The 25,809-nt window shown below is 40.6% G+C and overlaps 1 protein-coding gene across 1 annotated transcript in view; it reads right to left on the reverse strand.

Annotated features, from left to right (window-relative positions):
* Positions 1–21,135, reverse strand: part of LOC118329544 (bcl-2-like protein 11) — a 27,462-nt gene extending 6,327 nt beyond the window's left edge. Inside the window, exons 1-3 of the mRNA XM_035663765.1 lie at positions 20,810–21,135; positions 18,003–18,439; positions 12,094–12,212 (exon numbers count right to left, since the gene is read on the reverse strand). Coding sequence (XP_035519658.1) covers positions 12,094–12,212; positions 18,003–18,439; positions 20,810–20,823 — 570 coding nt within the window. The 5' untranslated portion in view covers positions 20,824–21,135. The remainder of the gene's footprint in view (positions 1–12,093; positions 12,213–18,002; positions 18,440–20,809) is intronic.
* Between the last annotated feature and the right edge of the window lie 4,674 nt (positions 21,136–25,809).

Below are 25,809 nucleotides of genomic sequence, written 5' to 3' on the forward strand. Positions count from 1 at the left end.
GACTTTATTCTCCTAATGTTACGACTTTATACTCGTAGACCTAATATTATGACTTTATTCTCGCAATCCCCCCCCTTAGTATGGCCCTAATACTCCGTTGTATTTGCATAGTGAGCTCTAATTTCAAAAAATGTGTGAGTGTTCTATGATATACATCAAATGTTCAGGTAATCATAAAGGGGTCCCCTTATGATTTAAAATCAAAGAGACATACACATGCTGTATGTTTACATCTACAGGAAGCAGGTAAGTACAGTTCTCTACATCCTGCCACAACTCTCTTTACTCTCTCTGTCTCCAGGTGTGATTTCCTTATGTCAGTGTGTGTATGAATATGTGCAACATGTGTTTATATGTTTGAATGTGTCTGAAGGCTTCCGGTCTTTCTGGCTAGTTTTGTTCACTTCAAAAAATTGTGTCACTGTAACCACCCTTACTAAGGTAGCACACATAATCGCATGCATTTTTGGAAATTCTCACAATATACTTTATGTGTACATAAAGACTGTATGATATATGTCATATACGTAAATAATCTATAATTAATCATGTAGAATTAAAGGGATATTTCAGTCATTTAGTCACGTGCATAAAGAAAAAATCAAAGCAACAGAGATACCCTGTCTTATATTCCATAGTAAAAGTAAAAAAAAATTAAATCCTACATTTCCCATGATGCAATTGCCAAATATTTGAAGAGTCTCAAGATAACCCCGATGACTTCATCAAGGTAATTATCAGACTTTGGAAATTACCATCCCAAAGCCAGAAAAGACATTATACAACCATTTTCACAGGTTGAGTGGTATACATATAAAAGGTCAATTAATTGTCATGGAGTATGCTACTTAGTGATGATTAAACTGACCTTTATATGTAAAAATTATGGATTTTCTCTTTACAAATCACCACATCGTCAAAGACAAAAAACTACAAACAACACTCTGAATGACAAAGAAGAGAAAATATTCAGTCAAGGATTATTGAGTGACTTTCACCAAATGTCCTTCTTTAAACTGATGGGAGGCTCATTCAACACCAACAGCCAATGAAGGCTAAGTTTATAGAAAGTTAAAACAAGTCAAGCTGACAGCTTGGATTCATGTTAGATTGCGCAAACATCTGGTTAGACACATCTAACAAAGTGATCTAATCTTGGCTAACCTGTGCTGTCCACTCTTCAGATATTTCTACTGTTGAAAATTACATCATCTTCATGTAGAGAATTGAATTAGTAAGTGAAATCCTCTAACAGTTCCTTCATACTGTACGCCTAAACTGACTCTCTTGTCATTTGCTATTTTGAACACCTTTCTGCAGTCATTCCCACACACTTGGCATGCTGTTGACTGAAATAGGTATTTTCTTTTCTGTTCTTCAACCCTGCAGTCGAAAGCCCTGCGCCTTGGAATCAGTCCAATGCTCCAGCAGCAGCAGTAGATAAGAGATCTGCCAGGTGGACAGGAGAGAAAGGACATTTCCCCTGGGTGGATGCGCACTGGGAAGTTTGGCCCCGAAGAAAACACTCCAGAAACAACAAGGTTCCTGTTGCTAAAGAAAGGTGGAAAGGTGGGTGGGGATCTCTACAATGAATGACTTGAAAAGTATCTGGTAACTTCGCTTATACCAAGAAACACAACGTTAGTTAGTTAGACAAAAGACTTAGCTGATATGTTTGTTACATACCATTTTACCCTATTAGCTCCAGTTCAAACTTATGTTAGGACTAAGCTGAAAACTCTTCTAATTCAACTAATGAACTTGTAGTTACACTCTGTAGGTCTCAGGTGTGAAATCTTGGAGATGTGTTTTTTTAAGCAGGGTTCTGCTTAAAAAAATACATCCTCAGCTAGTCTTGCTCTAATAAATAAAGGTTTAAACAGGAAACCTTACACTTTAACTGAAGCATTTACAAGAATAACTAAGGAATTTACAAGAGTAGGATTCAGTTTTTCCGCTGGAAGATGGATGTCCTGTTTTGGCACGAGGCCCTTCAAATACAGCCCAGCCGGATGGAGTGTACAATACCATCCAGACATCGACTGGCACAGAATAAGCCTTTTACCCTGAGGCAAGACTGTTCTATGAAAAACAGGATCTTTACGGACTAGAGCAAAAGAGGAATATCAAAGCTGTGTGGTTTGATTCGAAAAGTAGGCCAAAAACCACAGAAACCCCTAATGCCAGAGGAGGAAACAGGTGAGGGAAAGACTAGTTAACCCTGTAATGAATCCGCCTGTTTATAATTCTGCTTCTGACTAAGGTGACCGAAGAGCTGCCAGAACACTGATTTGAACAAGACTTGACCCAGATTTCCTGTATATAACCAGTTTGTGAAGCCTGATGGATTCATGGAGATGCTTGCAGACAGAAATCCATTATACAGTAGAAGAGGCATCCACAATAGCTGAAAAAGACATTGAGTTTTGAACCCTATTCATGCATACAGGCTCAAACATGAAAGCGTATAAGATGCTACTCATGGTGAATGAATCCTCCCAAGAAAATGCCAAAATCCCACCGGGCACGGCTTCATGACAGTGTACAAGCGACGCAGTTTGGCTCTGTCATCCCCATATCTTCAAATCCCACCGGGAGCGTTTCAGAAGTAAAGCGTCTTCAGAGCATCTTGCCTGTCCGACATCGTTAACTTGTCTTAGTCCAGATTCTCTATGCTGTTTCTGTGCCTGACTTCCTGCCAATGCAATCTGCTCCGTGCTACTTGGTGCGTCCATCAAAAATTGACCACCGCATACTCTCCGCGGAGCAGAGCCGGATGCTTCTGGTGCTTTGTTTTTAGGGCTAATTCTCATTTGTTAGCATGTAAACACGCTTAACTAAAATGTTTAACATGGCACACATAATACCTGCTAAACATCAGCCTGTTAGCATTGTTACTGTGGGCATGTTGCCATGCTGACATAAGCATTTAGTTCAAAGCTGTGAAGAATAGCCTCACAGAGCCACTGGTGTGGCTGTAGACTCTTAATCTAATTTTATTATTGGTTGGAGGTTTAAATTAAATCCACCATGAAAGAAGAAAACGGAACTGCCTACTTTTTATGAAAAACACAAAAACAAAAAACAAACAAAAACCTGTCACAAGCCACATCTGGAACCACTTAATTCTGACATAATGTGACTTTTTTTCTTCTTTCCTAGGATTTGTTCTCCAGTAATCATCACCTTATGAACTTTCTAACTTTAAATCAACATTAGAGGAGACAGCAGTGTAGGAAGTAACTGAAAGAGCAGCAGAGACTCAGAACTGTAAGGCTAATTTCACTGCAGCTAAAACTGAACCTTGATTTCCCCCAAATGTCATCATGGGACTGTTGTGTTTGGCATTGAAGTGAAGAGCAAACTCTCCCAACATTGATTTTTGGGGGATTTGGTTTCATCTCCACAATCTAAACTTCTGCTATTAACATAAATCAAGACTCATGTAGGTGAAGCTCAAGTGAAAACGCATTAGTTCAGCCTCCCCTTTCATTTGGAGCATAAAAGTTTGTCGTTGTCAGGTTAGAACTTCACCTTTGTTTTGATAGGAGTGAGAGCAACTTTTCTAAAAGCAGTAAAGGATTGCAATTTTCCTTTAGTGATTTATTTTCTCAGATTACACCATTTCTGGCCTTTAGATATGTAATTATACTTTTCTGTTGTGAAAACTTTACAAGTATTGTTATTAATGTTAATTTGCTTGGAGCAGCATTTATCATATTGCACATTACAGACTTGTCTCTCCTCAAAGCAGCTCTGGAAGACAGACACAAGCCTTGTGGTTTTTAAGTTGGCAGACTTTCTGTGCTCTTTCCTCACCTCATGAACCGCTGTCATGATTTAACTGTCAAGATGGTCTGCAGTTTGCAGAGTGAGGGAAGAGACCACGTTGGCAGATTTATGATTATCAAGACAAAAAGCAAAACTTACTGAAAGCTTGTTTCACTACAACATGTCCAATTTGTTGATCTATTGATGCCTAGATACCTGACTATGTAACTAGGGAAGGGGCTAGTCAGGGGGGGGTTTATAGATCAGTTTTAACTTCAGATTAATCAGATGTTCTGACCCAAACTGCAAAATGCCAGTATCCTTCCATAATACAGTACATCCAGCTCTGTAGTCATGAAAGGCACTTATATATTATATATATATAAATCTGTATCTAATGAAAGTGCAGGAAAATCAATGAAAACATAACAGGAGGATGTGGTGTACCTGGGAGGAGCTGAGAGTTGTATGTATGTGGTTTAACACATTAAATCTGACCAAGATCTGTATACAGTATGTCTCACACCACCTCTGGATCAGATTACGAATGATCAGAACATCTTCCCACTTCAGTTTACACCTGGATTCATTTTTATTAAACATTACAGATGGCTGTCCGATAACAGACCAGGGATGCATGCTCAGATCTCTGTCAACTGGGTTTAAGGATTCAAAGGAATAGGTTGATATTCATTTATTTGCTTTGATTAAAATTACTCGCGTGCCTGTGATGCTAGAGCCATGAGGCTATTAGCTTAGTTTAGGATAAAGAATGGATGCAGGGAAAAACAGCAAGCCTGGCTTTTCCCAAAAAATACCTACCAGCACCTCCAAAACTAACAAATTACCATGTTGCATTTTGTTTGTTTAACCCAAACACAAACAGTAATGTCAAAAAGGGTTACAGTGAATCAAGTGTTCTGAGAATAAAAATAATTACCTAAGCTTAAAAACCTGATGTAGAGACTGGGGCTGGTCTGTTATTTAGGTGATTGGCTGTATTTCACAGTCGGGATGAGAGGGTTTATTTCCATTGCAATCAGAAGCAGATGTACTCCTCTGAGAATCTGACATGAAGCCAAAACCAGTTTCACCAACCAACACTCTTGATAGTCAACCTTATACCTCAGGATTACAGAAAAGGAAATACACACTCATGCACACACAGACACACACAGGTTATCCTCTAATAGTCACCTCATTTAAACTCTTGCCTCAAATAACCCCTTCCAACATTTGAGAATAGAAAGCCTGCTGCCACAAATCATTTTCCTGCTGTCACTGCAACTCTGCAGGCTTCTAACAAATAGTTAAACCGGCACACACACACACACACAGAGATACCACTGTGTACACATGCACACAGTAGTGCTAGTGTGATGCAATACGAGAATAGACAGATAAACATGCAAAAAAAAGTACATACACAACATGAGAGAAAAAACAAGTGGGCAGTCAGCCAATCAACTTACTAGATAGTCAGTCAACCAGAAAATTCACCAGAGAGTAAATCAGTGCACCAGTCAATCAATGACACAGCCTTTCAGCCAACCAAACAAACACGATAATACAACTCTTTTACACAATATCTACAGATCTACTCGCTACGACATAACGATGCTATGATAGCATGTTACTGTCAGTTACTACATAGAGCAGTTTTTAAATACATTTTCAGTATTCCCTGTGTTTCAGGCAGCCATTGGTTTCCATTCATTTCAGCTGGAATACAGCAGGTATATGAATGCATCCCAATGAACATCATGTCGCCTTTGTTTTAGTTATATTATTGTTGCAATTTGATGCAGCTCAAAGTGCACACTCATTTTAAAAGTCTTTTGGGATGATGAGTTCAAATGTTGGTGGATATCTTCTGGCAGCGTTGCACAATAAGCCATGTTCTAGGTCAAGTCCAAACTTCTTACCAGCTGTTGAATGCACCATCTTGACTTTTCAAATGAATCTTAGACTTGAGCATTACCCATGAAGAATAACCCTTCTCAGGTTTAAAGTGTCTGCAAGATCATGTATGGTGAAATCAATGGAAGACAATGGACTAACTGGAAAGAATTAAAACTTATGCAAGGCTTTGCAAAATGGATGGCAGTGCTGTCAAATATACAGCATGTCATAGGTAGAAAGGTCTAAATCAGAACCCTGTTTGACTGCTTGATATTCAGTTGGGTCAGAAAACCAAAAGATTACGGATTACATTACTCTGCTTTCCTCCATCTCTTATGCTTTCCATTTTTCTGTGTGGAAACTATGGATTCTGCCTTCAGACTTTGGGAAAAGACACATCTCCAGTGCAGAGGAGTTTAAATATCTCATCTTCTTCTTGTCTCTTTCTTTTCACAGTGGAAACATTGAGTCAGCCCGTTCCAAAAAGCTCATGTGATTTTGTTTGGTCACCACAACTTACTATGCTGCCTCTCAAAAATAGCTCTCTAAACAAGGCTACACTTACAAGCGCACACACCAAACGAGTACACAGACACACACACACACACACACAATGCAAACTGAGTCAGGCTTTGTTATATTATTTCTCTATCATTCTCACTCTTACTGTCTCTCTGCTTGTTAGTGCTACTATCCAAACCTCATCGAACACTATAATTTAGTAAAGGTTTTACCTCTTAAATATTTTCAGGGAATTGTTGATAGAGCATGCATAACAAGACACAAGAATTTGAAGTACTCAACACCCACACACAGAGGTTGAGTTAGTCAATCTGACTGATGACCACCATCTATTACTATCTCCTGTTATTTCTATTCTTTTTGCTGTTTCCCCCCCCTGAAAGCTGTGACTGCAAAAATATTCCAGTAAACTAATCTCTGCTCTGTATTTCTGATTCTGGCACAAAATGTAGCAGTCGGTGTGTCGATCTCTGGTCAAAGTCCGTCATTATCTTTGCTGAACTGTGTGTAGTTCAAGAGAAGAGCTTTTTTTCAGGAGGCAGTTATGTCATTACAGCTTAAGGTTTTCTCAGTTTAACAGGACCAGGAAAACCAAAGTTTAGCCTGACTTACATTCCTCAAGTCCAATTCCGCAATATACTGTAGTTTTCTTCTTCCACATGGCCACGATACTTATGTCATCAATGTTCATAGCATTATGACTCACGATGTAACATTTTTCTATGAGTGAAGCCTTAAATGTGAAACTGAAAGTACTGCATATTTTGTAAGAAAAGTGGAGCCTAGAAGGTGTCCGTTGTTGGGAATTTATGCACTATGGGAGTCATCAGGGAAAGCTCAGAAAGATATAGATGAAATAAATAAACTACACTTGCAACCCTGGACACAAGCATGTTCAGCTAGGCAGGCTATAAACAGCAAATGCTACAATAAACAGATGTTTAGGTCTGCATTCACTGATGGGAAGCAGCAATGCACTCTTGGGTTAAACATGGGGTTGAAAATACTGTCTTTCTCCCACTCTTTGGTCTTTCACGCACACTCAAACACACATAACAAAAACACAAGCAGCCAGGCCTTCGACACCCGACTGGGGTCACATGTTCCTCAGAGTTATTTCTGTCTTAGGGACAAAGAGGTTATACCTCTTACTGAAAGGAAAGACAGGGAGTGTGTGTTAGAGGAGTTGTTTGGGGAGTGTGTGTGTGTGTGTGGTGTATGTGTATGGAGTGTTTGGGCAGGATAATTAAGACCTTGTGCTTTGGCTCCCTGGAGTTTTTAAACCACAGGGGCTGAGCCATAATAGAATCTACACGTCAAACGGACACTAGACTGAGACACACACGACATGCACACGCAACACGCACGACGCACGCAACACAACAGCACACACACACAACACACACCACACACCAGGAACCGATATGAGCAGTTACAGATAGTTTGGAAAACAAACACGCACACATTGTGTAAATGTTTAACTAGAGAGAGGAGTGGGGGGCAGGGAGTAGAGAGAGTTGGATTAAATGAGGACAAAGGAGAGCCAGCCAGTGAGAGCGAGGAAGACTACTGACAAACAAATAATTACTCGTCATAAGTTGGTGATTACACAACACTGTACGTTCTCCCACAAATAATCAATCACTTCTATATGGCTTTGTTGGTGTAAAAGTATTTGAAATAAGCGTTTTGCTAATTTCTCAGGCAATAAAATGAACTGAGCCGAGAGAAAATGTCTATGTGTTTGTGTGAGTGTTTGTTTTTAGATGATGTGAGTCATTTTAAAGTCTGTACAGGCAGGAGTAAGACAGCTCTACTGTGGGTTGGAACACCCGCAAGCAGTATAAGATAAGTCTTAATACAATGGGAGTGTCATTAATTTGAAGGTAATTGGTCAGAAACCCACCAAAGTATTTGATAATTATGGTTTTGAACAGATGGTGGCACTGGATTGGAAGTTAAAGGATGACCAAAGTTATGACAATTCATCTTGAGAGGAGCAGAATGTCTGAAGATATTTTCATGGCAATCCAATCAGTAGCTATTGAGACATTTCACTCAAAACCTTAATGTTAACGCATGGTGGCACTAGAGGAGAAGTCAAAGGATCACAAAGTGTCATTGCTAGTGACCATGAATGTCTTTTGATGGCAATCCATGATCATTCAAAAATGTATTTGAAATAAAACATATGTGACAGAAAAAAATTACCCTTTGATTGAAATGGTTACAACTGGCAAATGCAAAGCAGGGGTCACAATAGGATGGGAATCACTGCTCTAGGTTTCAGTCAGAGGTATTCAGGGGGCAGCCACATCAGGTGCCTGAATCAACTCAAATTCACCCCTGGTCCCAGCAATAGATATAGCTGGATTTACCCATCCTGCTGGTCCTTGATGGTGTGAAGTTCATTGCATTGTCGAGAACTTCTGGAAATTTCCTTAGCTCCAAAACTTCCTCAAGATTCTTAGAATCCTCAGATTTTCAGGAGAGTAGGAGATGTAAAGCATCATGTAGACTCACCGCTGCCGAATTGTCGCGCGACAACGTGACGTCACACGGAGCGCCGTAACATATTTATAACTTGCGCTGGGTGGTCGCGCACACTAGTTGCAGTATTCTCCTGAACAGAGGTGGCGCAACTGAAGCAAAGGCTACCGACTTTGCTATTTCTAGCACTAGAAGAAGAAGAAAAAGCGTAAACAAATGGCGACCTCTTTTTTGATTTTCCAAATCGGTCGCGGGAGGTTCTCAAATTTTTCCGGCCATAGGCCTCCTCTTTTCCAACATCATTGGCGATTCTAGCCATGAATGTGGAATCTCTGTGTCCTGCAATTGAATGATCGTACAGATGCTATAGAAGGCGCACTGCTCGGAAAGCTTCCTGTTTCCGGTTGGCACGCTCAGCTGAAAAAAAAAGAGTGACAGACGTAGCTGCGACCCTCGCCCGCGGGCCAAAATCCTGCCGCGCCAGCGAGATCTACGTCATTTTGACGTCACAGTGTCACGTGACAGGTCTCAAACGGCGAGCATACTGGGGCCTTAATCCCTCCAGTCTGTCTGGGTTTCATCCAGGCTTCTGGTAGGGTCATTCTTCAAGGCAAACTTTTCTCAGATGAGAGGCCAGACAATGACTCACAAAGACAATAAATAGAGACAGTATGACTCGCACCTGGAGCCAGGCCTGGGAGTGCTGGTCTTGGCTCAATGCTTGGTGGCGGGGTGACCCTTGTAGTTGAGCCATGCATGCTTTGAGAAGAGACATACGACCATTAAATTGGGGGTTCACCACTTCAAGCAGGCGTCAAATCAACTCCCTGTCCTTATTTAGTTAGCCATATGTTCATTTTGTGCAGTCATGGTTATATTGGGATTAAGACTGCTCAGATATTAGTTTATCAATCATCTGCACATTTGTCGCGGGAAAAACTGCAGTGAACAAAATGTCCTGGATTATGTCCATTTCTTTCTTCTTATACTGATTGTCTGATCTGAAATTTGAAAAACCGGAAAAACATTCCTACTGTGGTTATGAAATCATGCGCAACCATGCATGTGCACTCGTCCACAACAACGCCAACACCTGGCAAGAGAACAGGGAACAAGCCTCCATGTTCCTCTTTTCTCTGCCTTCTCAATGTTCTACAGCATGAACAAACACACATTCACACACTTTCTGAATAACTCCGTACCCAAGTTCACAGAGGGTTTGCCACTAAGACACATACAAACACACTTCTCTTCTTCTCTTTCTGGTAGTGTGACTAGGTATTTAGTCACAGCCTCAACTTATCACGTTATTACATTTTTCTCCAACCTCCCTCTGCTTTCCTCACAGCTGTGAGGGCCAAACCAGCCCTGCCTTGCATGATTCTTGGCACATACCTTATCCCAGCTCGTGGGATTTTTACTACTTCTATACCTAACTCTGTGAAATATTCAAGGAGCATGTTGACAGTAAATTTGATCATTCCTTATGGGGTTTAATGGCTTTTTGGTCATTAATGCATGTGTATTTGGGGGGGAAATGCTAAAGCAAGAGGGCTGAAAGGGAAAACTGTCTTCCTGTTTGATGCTCATTAGCACCCAGTGGGTTAAACACACGTTTACGACTAATCTGGCTGCTCGGCTGGAGAGCTGCAGCTTTATCGCTGTTAAGCTTTTGACGCTGAGGGAGCATTTTAAGCTCTTCGCTGGGATACAACAGTCCTGTCATGCCTGTTCTTGACATTTACTTTTTATTCTGTTTCTCTGATGAGATTAAAGTGAATTTCTAACCAGCTCTCATTTTTTCCCTCTTCCTCTCTGGCTTCCCAAAGCTGCAGTGAACTCTTTGATAGTGGAGTAAATAAAACTGTTATGATGCAACATGCAGAAATGTTGCCAAGGAATCAGAAGCCAAGTGAAAATGGACTCTTATTGCAACTTTATAACACACCATTCAGAAGACTTATATTCCCTGTAACAATGTGATTATCAATTCAGTAAGGCAATAGACTACTGCAACTGTCATTTCATACTATAATCAGAGCTGATTAACCGAGTTTGGTTACTCACTCATCTTTCAAAATACTCTTGTCACATATCCTCTTAAATCAAACACAGTTTATTAAAATCATGCCATGTTTACGTCTATTTGATGACTTGCAGTCTTCTTCCCTGCATTTGCTGGCACATTATCACACTTCTTTGCAGGGTATGTCCACCAGCTGTCGATAAGCAGAAAATGCAGCAGAAATGTGTATCATATATCATATACAAACTCATATAAACATTTCTCTATAGCACTACTAGTGGTCAAAAACCCCACAGGGAACCTTTAAGTATGAGTCTTTACAGTGTCTCCATCTTTAAACTGACTCTGGAAATAATTTGCCGTGTAACTAATTCAACACAGTTTTCCAATTATTTTCAACTATAACACCACATAACAATAATACTATTGGTATACAATTACCTCTAATATTCACAAGCTAAATAACTTCCTGTTCTCATTTGTCTAAGAAGAGTCAGCATTCACAACACCTCTATTTACATCAGTACTTCAGTCAGCCTGCCAAGAAATAATCAGCTAAACTGTTGTTACTGAGGCAGAGCAAATAAGCTCCCCTTTTATAATGTGAGCAGTCAATGAGCCTCTTTGGGTCTCACCACATTTAAACACCCTTAGTTGTACCACTAAGTTTTGTTTTTGTTTCTCTCCCACTGCTGGAAACTGGCTGAGAGCTGTGCAGAGAAGAATGGAGCTTCTTTCTTCCCTCTGCGCTCAACAAGTCCATCTCCTGCTTCTCCACTGTTGATGTTTTTTTGAATCATATGGCTTTTCTTGTTTTTTGGTTTGGGGGGTTTTAACTGCAGTGGTTACTGTGGCACTTGGATTTTCTGCAGCTTCAGGCTGTCTGCTTAGTTATTTTCTGATCAAAAGTAATTTCGTTTTTCTCACCCCGAGCGCAGTGGAAATAACCAGCTGGTCACAGGCTCCCTCAGATCCCCCACGGCGGCATTTTAGGGGCATTTTTGTCCTGAGACCCCTCTCCCTCTTATTTTCTTACCCTACTGAGCTTATTGCTCATGTTCAACAGCATCCTGCTTCACATTCACACAGTTAAACAGACACTGTTTTGACTTGATCTGGGGGTTGGTTTTCTGTATTGCAGTTGCTTGTGGCCAACAATGATATTAGTGAAACACGCTGGATGGGGACATAAAACACATTACACAATTATGCAATCTAAATGACACAACAAACCTTAAACAAACCTTAAAAAACATTAACTAACTACTCAGCCAATCAACTGCTCTGTTGATCGTTCAACCCTTTGCTCAAGAGGTTCACAAATGTGGTTGATGATAAAAACAAAAAAAAACCCAGTAAAAACAGTGTCTGTGATCACTGACCCTTAAGAGCAGACTGTTGTAGTCATCTCCAATCCGCCGGAGCTCTTGTCCGATTGCCTCCGCCTGCATGTCCCCTGCTGCGTTTCTTGGCCTCGTGCTAGAGGGACTGGGAAAGTGTCCTGAAACAGAGAAGAAAAAATATGCCAAATGTGCTAATACGGTATGGTTTTGCAAGGATTAAGAGGTTTAAAGCATCTCCACTGAGAATAAATGCATGTTGAAGCAATCGTACTTTGACGATGCTTCATTTATGTGAAGCACAAAATGTCGAACAGGACTTTTTGTGCTTTACGCTTTATGTGCGGTTGGGGGTTTAGGCATGAAAACATTGTGGAACTTCAGCACCGAGATATTTGAAATATGATGAGAAAAATGAACAGAAACCAGAGAAGGACTGGATTCTGTATGTATTTACTGAACAATATATAGTGTTCCAAGTTGGTGGCCCATTCATTGGAACATATGCCCACTCAGTACACACATAAAAATTGTTTGAGATTAAGTCCTCTTGGGCCATACGGCATCACCACACAGCCTAATTAAGTTCCTGTGAGCTTAACTGATGCATAGTTTGATTTGTCGAACAATGATGACAGAAAAGCAGAAAACAGTTACATGCAAACCTACACATTGGATTTCTTTTTTCACACGTGATGTGCATGTCCAGCTTTTCCACCTAACACATGAATACAGCATGTATACAGTTACAACATTCTGGGGGAATTGAAATAAACAGTCAAAACAAAAATCAACCAGACAAGCAAGAGTGTGATTCAGAGAGTGGGTGGTTCACAGCATCAGAGACTTTTTTGACCCAGTTGAGTTTATTTGATGTTATAAAAGACACATGCTCACAATGCTATGCTAAAAACCACACAAGAGATGGAAAGCAGAGTATTTATGCAGGTGAGATTACAAAAACAACAAAAGACACTCAAAGGCATCCGCATAGTTTTATGGTATTCAATTCGTAGTTTGGCTAAATGAGAGCACAGATTGAATTTCCATGTGAAACAGTCCCAGTAATCTGTGTGTCTCACTAGCACCATAATGCCTCTCAACCAGCTGACCGGGTGAGCGGTCGCGTGTGTATGCATATGTGTGTTTTCGTGGTTAATCTGATATATTTTCGGTCTGTAGTACAGTATGACTATGAAAGGCTCTGACCTCTTACCGATCTTCACTTATGACTCATGAACGCTGATATGAAACCCAGACTTAATATTTCTCACATCCTCCAATATTGAAGAGACCAAACATCGCCGACTACACCAAAAACATCCACAAGAGGGTTTATGATGGGAAATATTGGAACGACAGCAGCATAACCCGCGACTATACAAAGCGCTGTATGCTATGTTAAAGCTTTGGAAAGGGTTTTTTGTATTGCTTTTCCCAGAAAATAAAAGGCAACTGTCCAATTACTGCCCGGGTTCAGATATTGGTATGTAAAGATGGTTGGTGCTGATTATGCTGTCAGGTCACAGCGATGGCATTTGAAACATCTCATGGATATGGATGCAGTGCCTCATTTCCCCAAAAATGAGCTCTGAACTGATATTCAGCATCCTCCCAACTGGTACGAACACAAGAAGATATTAAATTAAATGAGTCATGCTCGTTGTGGTCACCTGTTGTGTAAGTTTAGGGGTTAGTTTTCAATGTAGCCTGTTTCTGTTTCTGACACTGTTTCTTATTGCTGATATTAACACTGATACTATCTGCCAGGCTGCTTTGAAGGAAGGTAGACACCATATTTCTTTCATTTTCATTGTTTCAGTTAAGGACATCCATTGTACCAAGATATTATAACAGGAAATTTTGTAAAAAGAATCACTGATTAATTTGCAGCCTTTCATTGTGCACAATTAAAAGCTTTGTTCTTTTCTTTTTTGTTGTCTTTAATCGATAGTGACAGCTGAAGAATGACAGGAAAGGGGAGAGAGAGAGGAGATGCCACGCAGCAAAGGGCCACAGGTCGAAACCGAAAGCCTTCGTTTGCATGACTCAACCCCCGGCACGCGGGGTGCCTGCTCCACCAGGTAAGTCACCCGGGCGCCCCACATGGCTCACAATTTATGGTTTGCACATGCAGAGAAAACAGTCGCATCTTGGATCACTTTTTCTTGTAACAGTTGACTTGTTCCAGAAGACACAAATCTTCAGATGAAAAAACTCTTGATTTAATTTTAATTAATTTTAATTTGTATTTAAGGATTTACTCCTACTGAAGACAGTCAATTATTAGTTCATTTGTTAGATTGAAGCCTCGGGCAATATCTATCTTTGTGCAACCAGCCCCGAGGTTGTGTTATAACTCGACTACAAATCAAACGAAGACTCTGGCTAAGACTGAGGAAACATGACTGTAGGTATCTTCTTGCTGCAAGAGGAGGAAGTGTTGATAGGATAGCTGTAATCACGCTGTCAGGGAGCGACAACAACAAGATGATAAACTGATCCTCCTTAAGCTCCACTGCTCTATCTCATTCTCATACACTTCATCAGGCCAGCCTTCCTGATAACTGAGACCTTTCTTGTGTTGAGGACAACGTATGATATTTCGTATGAGTGTGTGTGTATGTGTGTGTGTTTATCTCCTACCTGTCCTATCTGATGAACATAGCCGACTGAATGAGAGGCGAAAGGTTTCTGTCTGCACATTACAAAAGACCTGCAGGCCTATTTTGACTGCTGCACACACACACACACACACGCAGTGGACTATTTTGATTGGCATACTTAATGAATGACACACACACATACGCTGATCTGTTTTGACTGGTATCTTGTTTGTCTGGCTGCAGTGAAAAAGAATAAAAGAGGCACAAGGCAATCAGTGAAGGTAATCACTGCTATTATAGAGTCATACATAAAGAGGTTACAATGTGCAAAACACCACTATCCTTGTAAGAAGAATTCAAGTCCAGATGGATATGGATGTGGTTCAAGCTGGGGTTTTAACAGAGGGGGGTGTTGGATTTAAATTGTGTAATTTTCACACTGTTTTAACATGCAGTTCTGTGTAATACTTTATCATGACTGCTCAATCTGGATCAGGATGAGAGAACACTGTCATTACATAGTAGATATACTGGCATCCAATGCACCAACCCTGTAAGGATATTTGCTCTGTCAATTGTTTGTTTTGTTCTTTTCGTGCCAAATATTAGCCGCAATGTTGATGGTTACCAAGCAACGGGACAGGCAAGTTTGGCCGGCAGCATCATAGCCGAAAGCATGCGTGCCTTGTTCTGTTTTTGTATCTAAATAAACAGCAGAAATAAAAACAGGATCAAGGCTGTGAGAATTAATTAATGTTCAACACACACTTGTTTGCTCCATCGATACAAGCACAAACTTAAGTTTACACTTCTACACACTAAAGTTGACAAATAAACACATAATGTGAGACTAAATTATAAGGAATTATATAAAATGATGACAAATGGAGTTTCGGTTTGAGATTATGTTGACAATGTTAGACTGGAGCATGAAAGTTCCTCCTTGACCTTTGGGACCAGTGTATGTCATAAAATAATCTAAGCTCAAAATGGCGGTATGTAAGTGGACAAGTGGACTCATTGCTTACACTTTAAAGGAGCTGTATGTATGTATATGTTTTGAACTTTCAAACTTATTATATTAAATTATCAACAAAATGTGGACAATGAACTGTTCTGACATTATGTCAACGACATATGTATTGTGTTGCAGAGATATCTACTGACGTTAGCATGCTAACCAGCTAGGCCCAGCCCATACTGTCTTGTAATACTACTTTGTACCTCAAGGGGCGATATTGAGTCAATGTCCTCAACATGAGAGGATTCTTGCCTCAAGGGCAATAAACCACGTTCAGCGGCAAAGAAAGAAATGACACAGTTTACAGCTCTTGGCGAGTAAATAGATAAAGTTTGATGCTGAACTTTCTGGTGAGACGTTGCCCCCAATGTGTTTGACGTATGAGTTTGACAGGTGGTCAATTCTTACTTAAAGCTCCTTTAACTGACCTGCTTTCACCTGTTACATGTCAACTGCCACATCAACTGCTTTTATCTCTTACGCTTCAAATGACAATGGCTGTCAATGGTTACTTTTCAGCTGATACTTCCAACCTTTTCACTGCTTCAACTTCAACAATTCAACTCATTCAACAGGAAGTGGGGCAATTATTAAATTCTGTTTACGGGTCTTGGGGAGCACTGTGAAAAAAGTTGTATAAATTATTTTTAAGCCTGCCCCCCACATTAGCCATCTCTGACCAAATTGTCTGCGGTCAATTTGAATTCTGGGTAATGTAGGCACCAGCTTTTGACAAGGGATAAGAATAAATGGAACAAATGTGTGATTCTGCTGCAGCGGTTTTCTATACTTGTTTTTAAAAACTATCCATCATGAGTGCAACAATGTTGTAGAGGTGCAATGCTAAAGTGCAGTACTCTTTAATGTGCTTCAGCATCAACTGTAAATCGTATTTGTCATCTATAAAGTTTTTAAAGCTTCACTGATTGGTTACTGCATCATCCCTTCTACTGTAATGGTACGCACACGCACACACACACATACACCCTTGGGCGTGGTTAGTTTAGCCAGAAGTCAAGACCCTTCTTCCTTCCTGTAAATCTGACTCAGCAGGATTTAATGAAAACAGTGAATCCAAGGCAGCAATCCAACATCAGTAAGGGTAACAAAGCCTGCTGAGATGCCCGTGTCAAACTCATTCACAAAGTCAGTGATGCCGAACAGGAGGGAAAAAACAAGATTTACAATTGTCCCATATCACAAAGTGCCATTGTGTGTTTGTCTGAGTCCAAGAGATCAAATGTTTTCACACTAGGAAGTATAGTTTAAGATAAGGATTTGGTGATGGGTGTGACTGCTAAGGGTTGAAAATGGTCCACCACACTTTTTTATTCCTATCAAAATACATTGGAAATGACTTTGTTTAACGTGATCCTGTGGGGGTTGGGAGGATTTTACACACTTATATCAGATATCAGATATCACAGATATTACTCAACAGAAAGAGGAGTAATACTACAATGGAATGAAAAAATGGGGAATCAGCAGGAATGGGTTTGTGAACACTGAGAAATCATGTTAGTGGGATTTGGATCTGCATGTTTCAGCCTGACCTTGTCGGATCTCCCTCTGAGGGCCAATGGAGCAAGCATGCTGCGTATTAGTCAATAAATCAGAATGCAAGACAAAAATGAGACTGACTTACTCATCTGAGAGTAGCAAAATACTACAGTGTGGTGGAAAAAACTTTTCCCTTGTGAGTGAGATTTAGTGAAAGGGGAGAACAAAAACATCCTGAGTATGTTTTTGTTCAACTTTTTTCATTGTTAACATTCAACAACACCCCCCGCCCAAACCCCCAATTTTTTGATAAAGGAAGCTTCAGGGAGCATGTGCTGGGCTCATATTTGGTTTCATATTTTGCTGTACACCCACACAGCAGCAGCAGCAGCAGCAGCTAGATTTCACAGTGAAAACAGCCACAGCAGCTTGTATTGGCTGATGATTCAGGCCAGACACTTTCACACATAACTACTGTATTTTTAATATAGTATCAGGGCGTGCATTTAGGTATTTGGCACTCGGACATCTACACTAAACTTATTAAAACTGATTATGGATGACAAAAATTAGTAGTGGGGAAATTATTTCATGCATGATTAAAAGCATTATTAGTTCTTTGACGCATAATTGATTTTGAACTTTATCACCTATGGCAGCGGCAGCAAGACAAAGAACTGTGCTTTCTTGTGAGTAAAGTGTTAGTATGCTGATATATTTAACACTCAACACTTGCCAGAGGACTTTGTAATGAGAAACGTCTCCCTATCCCACCGTGCATTCCGTATTGGCGGTCAATCATCGGCTATGTGTGCGTGCCTCACCGTGCTGCTGGTGCCTCCCCGGTCCTCCGCCGTGCGCCTCAGCCATGCGCTGTAGGGCGTGTTGCATCACCTGGCCGGTGGGGCTCGGAGTCTGGGTAGCTCTGTCAGCCGTCACTGGCCTCGGGGAGAGCGGGGAGCTCGGCAGCGAGTCGCCGTCGTAGGAGAAATATCCACTGGATGCGCGGCGAGGGAGGTGGAATATTGTCCTCGTCTGAAACACGCCTAGACTGTCGAGAGGGGTGATAGGTTTTGTGTACAAGGACGGAGAGTCCGGCTCTCCTCCTCCGGAGGAGCTGCGGCGGCCGAAGCTCAGCTCGCCGGCGTTGTCTGAGCGGTGCGTTTGCGCACAGGCACCGGCGGCACCGGCGGGTGGTGGATCTCCTCCGCTTCCCTGTGTTGCCGTTACTTCGGTCGAGCCATCGGACCGGTTTGGTGGTCTGTTGGATGAACAGAGCGGCACCGTCAGCCTGGGCTTTCATCACTCTGGACAAACAGCCTACAGCCTCACGTCTCATGTGGAGCTGAAGCTGGATATGTAGCAGCGCACTGCTGCGTCAGGACTGGAGCTCGCAGATGAAAGATTTTCCTCTAAAACTGCGGGATTTCTGTCATTTAACTCAAATTCATTTCACAGGGAACCGCGGAAACAGGCGCGCCGACGAGCACCGACTTCTTTTTAATAAAAGCGGACGTGCCGACAGTAAACTGCCCAATAGGTTCGTCTCATGACATGTTATATAGCTCACGTCCCACAGAAGCGTTTGTGTAGTGTTAGACTAGCTTATGTGTTCCTGTTCAGACGGCAGCCCAGGTTTTCCTGCCCAAACCGGTCGCCCGGTGCGTCTCCATTGTTAGAAGTTGCTGATTGCAGCGGAACTTTGTTTGACTTGTGGGAAAAAAATAATCAGGCATGAAGGAAACGGCTGGATTAGCTTCAACTGCGTCACATACAAACAGCCATAAAAGAAATCCGTCTCAGCGGACCACAGTCCGTCTGGAAATCTAGCTAGTTTCTTTTTTCATTAAATCAAATCACCAATAACTCCGTTTGATCGGACATTTCTGCTCATCGACAGGTGACGAGGAATACTTTGAATGAAGGTAAAATTGTGCAGATGTAACTTTTTGTTAGGTCGCTTTATATAAAACACACTTATTTGCGCATTGAGAACAAAAATCTTACACTTTGGTCATTTTCCTTTTACTCACCAAAAACTCAGACTCTCTACGGGACATTCTAAAAAAAGCCACTCATCCAGATGATATTTTACTGCAGCGCTTCCTGTTTGTCCAGACTAAACTGCAGCTTCCTAAGCGCACGGGTTCCCAGCGGTAATGACCCACTTCTGCGCCAAAATGAACTAAAATCATGACAAACTTTCTTTTTTTTTTTTAGCACCAATTCATGCACCGACAAACACAACTTGATTTACGCACCTTTGATGTAGACAGCCATCTTTTTGCTTTTTACGCATTTTTTACGCACGGAAAAGCAGCGTTAAAAGCCGCACTTTAACTGGACGCGACACATGTCCTTCGGCCACATGAAAATGCAAACTTTCCCTTTGGGCTTCAGTGCAAATCCAGACGCTGAGACAGAGATAGTGTGCGTGTCAAGCGGCATGTGCACACCAAAGTACCAAAAAGTACCGGCGGCCACCTCGCCGAGAGGGAAAAGCCAGAGGAAGGGAAGAAAAGGAAACCCGCAACACCAGTACAAGAAAACTAACAAACGAGACATTTGATCAGGTGTCACGGTCCTAAATGTCTCTTCAGCAGCATAACATAAGGATGTAGGCTGTACTGTCTGTGTATCCGTGGGCGAAAAACAGAAAATTCTACTCTCACCAGAAAAAAACTGACATTTCAGATTACACGATAAGGTTTCACTTTACTATTTACTAGATAATAAAATATTCGAGCAGCTGTCACATGGACGGCGTGTGCCTCTTGGATTGTGCTTTCTACATTTTGTTTCTTCAAGCCCAGTGGTGCACATGCGCCCCCTGCATATAACTCTGGTTATTGCCTTTTTTTTATGTGACATTATTACAAGTGTTAATAGCAGAAAAGCTGGAGGTGAACTAGCCTGAATGGGTCTTTATAATACAACGTGAATTCATTGCCTGACATGGGGTGGTAAATTAAGTCCACCTCGATCATAACTAGAGCAGTGTCTCATCTATGGACCAACACCAGCTCCTCTAATAGAAGAAAAACATCATATGGTCGCATAAGTGGCAGTATTTAAAAACAGTGCCATTAATGCATGCCCAACACTTCACACGCTCTATTCAGCAAATGAAACGCTGCTGATCCCCTGCATCCCCGGAGACAAAGCCACATACACTGCACACTTGTCATCCAGATACATTACAGCGTTTATCCCGTGTACGCTCAACTGATGGTATAATAAAAGGAACTGAAGCCGGTGCTTTGCGTTGCCAAACATACCGGCTAGCTAAAGTCAACAAACATACACCCTAAAACCCTCTCAATATAATAAAAGAAACATCCACAAAGTTTGGAAAATGCCACTTTAAACTCTGACTGGAGTATTACAGGAATTCTTAATGAGAATAAAGTGCCATAATGTCAGCTCAGTTCGGTTTAAGTCACCTTTTACGCATTTCATAATATAGGAAATAATTACTATGTAAGAGAAAAGCTATTATTACTCTCCTGTATACACTGACATGAAACAGTGACTGGTGGCATGCCGGTGGGCAGAGGGAAGCTGGATTTTTGTAAAGTAATTGTTTAAAAAACACAAAATACACACCTGTGCTCCCTCTATCCCAACTCACCTGGACAGTTGCATGTCAGTGGCGGGACATCACCGCAGGATCAGAAAAAAAACAAAAAAAAAACACGGTGATAAGTTTATGGTAAGTATGTCTAAACAATGTCAATGCTCCAAGTCCAAATAGGATCCACAGGTCCAAAGTAAGAAAAACATTAATTTAAGTAAAAAAATACCAAAAAAATAGTGAAATAAATCCCTGAGTTTTTGCTGAAGTTTCCCCGGGAGGAGAGGGTGAATAATCCGCCTAGTCCGAGTGGAAACTGCGCAGAGGAGGTAAACAAACTCCAGAAACTGCGCTGAGGTTTCCTTCTTCTCTTCCTCTGTCTCTCTAAACACTACATAATGTACTGTACTCTATGCGCTTACACTGATAGAGGCTCTGCACTAAACCCCACCTACCAATGGGTGGGGTTTTCACTCTTGGCTTGTTTCTGTTTCTCTGTCTCCCTCTGTCACATGAAATGTGCAAGTGTCTCTAAATGTGACTGTGTCTACTACTTTCTCTCTGTGTCTCTGGCATACTAATTCTAACCAGATCTGGATCTTATTATTAATTCTCTATTATCAGGATGAAGTTAAATCCTGGACCTGATTTGTTGGTGTTTCCTAACCTAATTTGTTTTCAAAATTACACAAAACTAAAATACTTAAATACAGATTTCCAGTGTTTCCCCTTCTGCACAATCTGAGAAAGCTGAATGAGTATTTGATATTGAGACATTCACAGTTTGGATGAAACTGACGCCTACACTTGTACTATGACTGCTGGCTTGAAAGTAGAACCCAGCATGAGATCCTATTGCAGTTATGAATCATCCTAAGAGCTTTGCTAATGTCGTATTTATGTTTCTGAAGATAGGCTCACATGTGTTTCTGAAGAACAGAAGAAATTCAGTGAACAATATTCTTCCACTAAGGAAATTTGATTATGCTTTAGTTCAATGCAGTGCATTGTGAAACTATTCTATAATATATTGTTTATTTTTGTACTGTAAGTCCACATTTCTGATTGGCTGCCAAGTGTCCAATAAAATCATATGACATGGCACTTCGAGCATAGTTCTGGTTAAAAGTTTAACTTTAATTTAGGCTACTGAACACAAAAGGCCACTGATGCACACACAAATGTCCATTCAGAAATTGTGCATTTGGTTTATGCGAGCAAACAGAACAAAGAAATAACGTCTCTTTCTGCCTCTCTTGCAGCCAAATTCTTACAAAACAAAGAAACTAGCAACTAATACATCTTTTTCAACTAAATTAGCTGAGCACTGACTGCTCACACATGAGCACACAAGCACAAATCCATACAGACAGACAAAAGGGCGAGACAATCAATGTCATTTACATGTGATCAATACGAATCAATTCCTGAGAGTGTGGGAAACTGTTTGTGAATGACTGTAAATATCTGCCTTGGTTAGCTTGTGTTTCCTATTAATGCTTCTCTATTCATCTTTTTCTTTTGCAGTTTAGAGCTCTGTTTAATGTGATGATGATGATGATGATGATTATGATGATTGTGGTGCCGATACTGAAGAAAATGCTAAAGGGATGGCCAGGCTGACCCATAAGTAAAAGGATAGATCTTTGTCTGATTTTGTTGGAGTGTGGTTATACATTATTAGTTATAGCAACAGTAAGACTTTGATAAGGACTCATATAACAGCAGGATGGAGTCCACACTGCATACTGGGTCAAAGAATTACGTTGTACTTTTTTAGCCATGCAGGAAGTGCATCCTCCACTTTGGTCCAGACTGAATTATCTTATCCTGTGTAGAGATATCTATGGTGTCAAGACGATATATGATAAAGACCCCCTAATTTTTTATCTAGCGCTACTGTAAAGTTAAAATTTGTGGTTTTAAAGTAAGACGTTTCAACAACTATTAGATAGAGTGTCCTAAAATTTAGTTCATACATTCATGTCTCCCTCAGGATCACTTGTACTAACTTTGCTGATTCCCTGAGGTTAAAGGTCCAGTGTGTAACATTAAGGAGGATCAATAGGCAGAAATGGAATATAATATTCATAGGTATGAGCTATTTCTATCTACAGACGTCACTGATCACCCTTCATGGAAGCCGCCATTTTGAATCACCATGTTTATACTGTTCCCCTAGAAGGGACAAACCAATCACTGGCTCTATGTAGGGCCATTTGCATTTTACACACTGTACTGTCTCCCCTACATTTGGAGAGGGAGGGTGAAATGAGTGAGTTACAATCTACAACTACACAACTAGATGCCACTAGATCCAACACACTAGTCCTTTAACATGTCAATTTGCCAGTACTTTGGTTTATGACTGTAATCGATTCAATTTTATTTATATATTGCCAAATCATAACAGAAATTATTTTCAGACCCTTTTCACATAGAGTAGGTCTAGATTGTACTCCTCATACTCCTTTTAATATTATTTACAGAGACTCAACAATTCCCAACCATGAATAAGCATTTGTTGACAGATTGAGCAGAACCTGGATGTAGGTGGGAGGCTGTCGGCCTTGACCGGTTGGGTTTAGAGAGTTAAACTAAGGTGGTAACCACAGTAAACATTACACTTGATAGCATTCTAGCATTGTGACTGTGAGCATCTTAGCATTCAGCTCAAAGTACTGCAGGAGCTGCTAGCATTACGTGGTCTCTTGTCTTGCATGATTGATTTCAGTCCATTTAAATCTTTCCCGCTTTATAATGAAGTTTGTGGCTGTTATTGCTCTCCTCTGCAAACAGGAAAATCATTGTTGGAGCCTGACACTGCTGGAACATCGAATCTGAACTGAGTTTTATGGCATCATTCAATAGCCCTGAGGGACTTTAGGGGTAATTACAAAATACTCACGACCGTAGATGCCACTAAAATGCAATAGAGCATAAAGGGCTGTAAATTTCACTGTAATACCAAACCTACAATTGTGTGCAAGCGAACAAACAAACTGACAGCAGTACAGTAAGTCAACTGTGTTATGATGACTAGATAAATTCAGGTGACGAATACTTCCCAATTTGTCCATAAACTCTATCAGAGTTTCTATAGACATAGTGGCCGTCCACTCCCCGAAACTTTAGTTCCTTATTGAGAAACACGAGATGTTAACAGCTACAACCACAGTAGTTGCTGGTAATAAGATTATGTGTAAAATATAGATGTACAGTATGTTAAACCTCTATCATCAGCATTCCTGTGCCGCCTCGGGAGAGGCTTCATTACAGCATATTGACCGAGTTGTGAAAGTCAGTAAAGCGTTAAAAATGTGTGAGTCAGGCTGCTGAACACAGTGTTTACTGTGACTGAGTGTGAAACAACTTGTTCACAATGGCCGACACATTCTACATGTAATGAGAGGGTAAAACAGTAAACTGTAGTAAAAGTTCTGGTATTGCTCTTAGGAAAGCTAGTGGTTTTTACTATAAAAGTAAAAGGTAGGTCAGAATGTATAATAAGTTACAAATTTGAATCCTGAAAGGATAAAAATATACACATATTGCAAACTGTATTGTTTTGGTGATTAAGAGATCAGCAAGTTCCCGCATCAGCCCTACATAAATATACCTTCCACCACTTACAGCACCTTACACCACAGTGATAAAAACACGAAAAACAACACACACACACACACACACACACACACACACAATATTAAAGACCATAAAACCATGGTGCATGCTTGACAGTCAACAAATACACAGCCTTCCCCTGCTTTTAAACTTAGTTTGGAAAAAAACAACATTTATTTCCAGGGTTCCATGTTGCACTCTCCACCTAAACCCTGCCATACTCTGCCCTGCAGATGCTGCATCATTATTCCTCTTAATGCTGTCCTGCTCCTGTCTAGATGTTCACTAGAGCTGTATAGAGAACCTTCCCCTTTACCTCCTCAAAGTTCCCCAGGAAAAGGAAAGCTGATTAGAATAATCACTCGTATAAACCAGTTTAAATGCCTCTTTACTGCCACCTACATCCTAATCCATGACAATTGAGCAACCAAAACCAAAGCCTGTGAGATGCTTCTGAAATCAAAAAAAGAATAATATATGGACCTTGAATTAAGTTTGTTTTCTCAAATATAAATATTGGAGCTGAAATGATTAGTTGATTAAGTAGTAGATCCATATTGATTACTGGCCACTATTTTGTTATAATGAATGAAATGTGAATATTCTCTGGCTTTGGTATCGAAAGCCAGATACCAAAGCCAGAATTATTGAATATAGAATATATTTTTGACAGTTGTTTGCTGCAATTTAAAGACTTTACTTTGGGTTGAAAATGACTCCTAATTTCCTGAATATGTATGTTTATAAAAAATATATAAAAAACAAACAATGACAACAATAATTGAAACACTGATTCACATTTAATTTCAAAAGTGTGTGTGTGTGTGTGTGTGTGTGTGTGTGTGCGTGTGCATGTTTAACAGATATTTACTGCTGGTCATTGAGCTAATGGAAAGTCAATCGGTTCCCATGCAGTGAACCATGACCCCTCCCCCCTTCTCCCCCATAAGACAATACCGACCACCTGGACCAGTAGGGAGAGAGAGAGAGAGAGTGTGTGTGTGTGTGTGTGTCCATAATAATATTGACTAGCTGTAATGTGAGAGGTCAGGACACAATAGCACTGTGACTCTGAAGACCTAACACCATGCTGTGAGAGATCACAGCTATGTGTCACACAGAAAAGCACACACACACACACATGCTTTGACTTCTATATCACTTTTCCATTTTATGTCAGCCCGACTCTGCTCACACTGCAGCTGAGGGTATTCTCTTCACATGACTCAGTTTCTTTTTCTTGGGTTCTAATCTGCATGGACATGTACACCCATTGCTCCCATTTTTCATGGTTTTAAGATGGGTTTGTGCTGACTTTCATAAAGGCTGCAATTGATTGTAACCAAGACATCACATGCAAGCTTGAATGGGTCACAAATTAAATACTTGAAATAATACTAGGGGTAGAACGGTTCACAAAATTCACAGTTTCG

The sequence above is a fragment of the Morone saxatilis genome, unplaced genomic scaffold (genome assembly GCF_004916995.1).
Source record: "Morone saxatilis isolate NCDOM2014 unplaced genomic scaffold, NCSU_SB_2.0 Contig19, whole genome shotgun sequence".
NCBI lineage: Eukaryota > Metazoa > Chordata > Actinopteri > Moronidae > Morone > Morone saxatilis.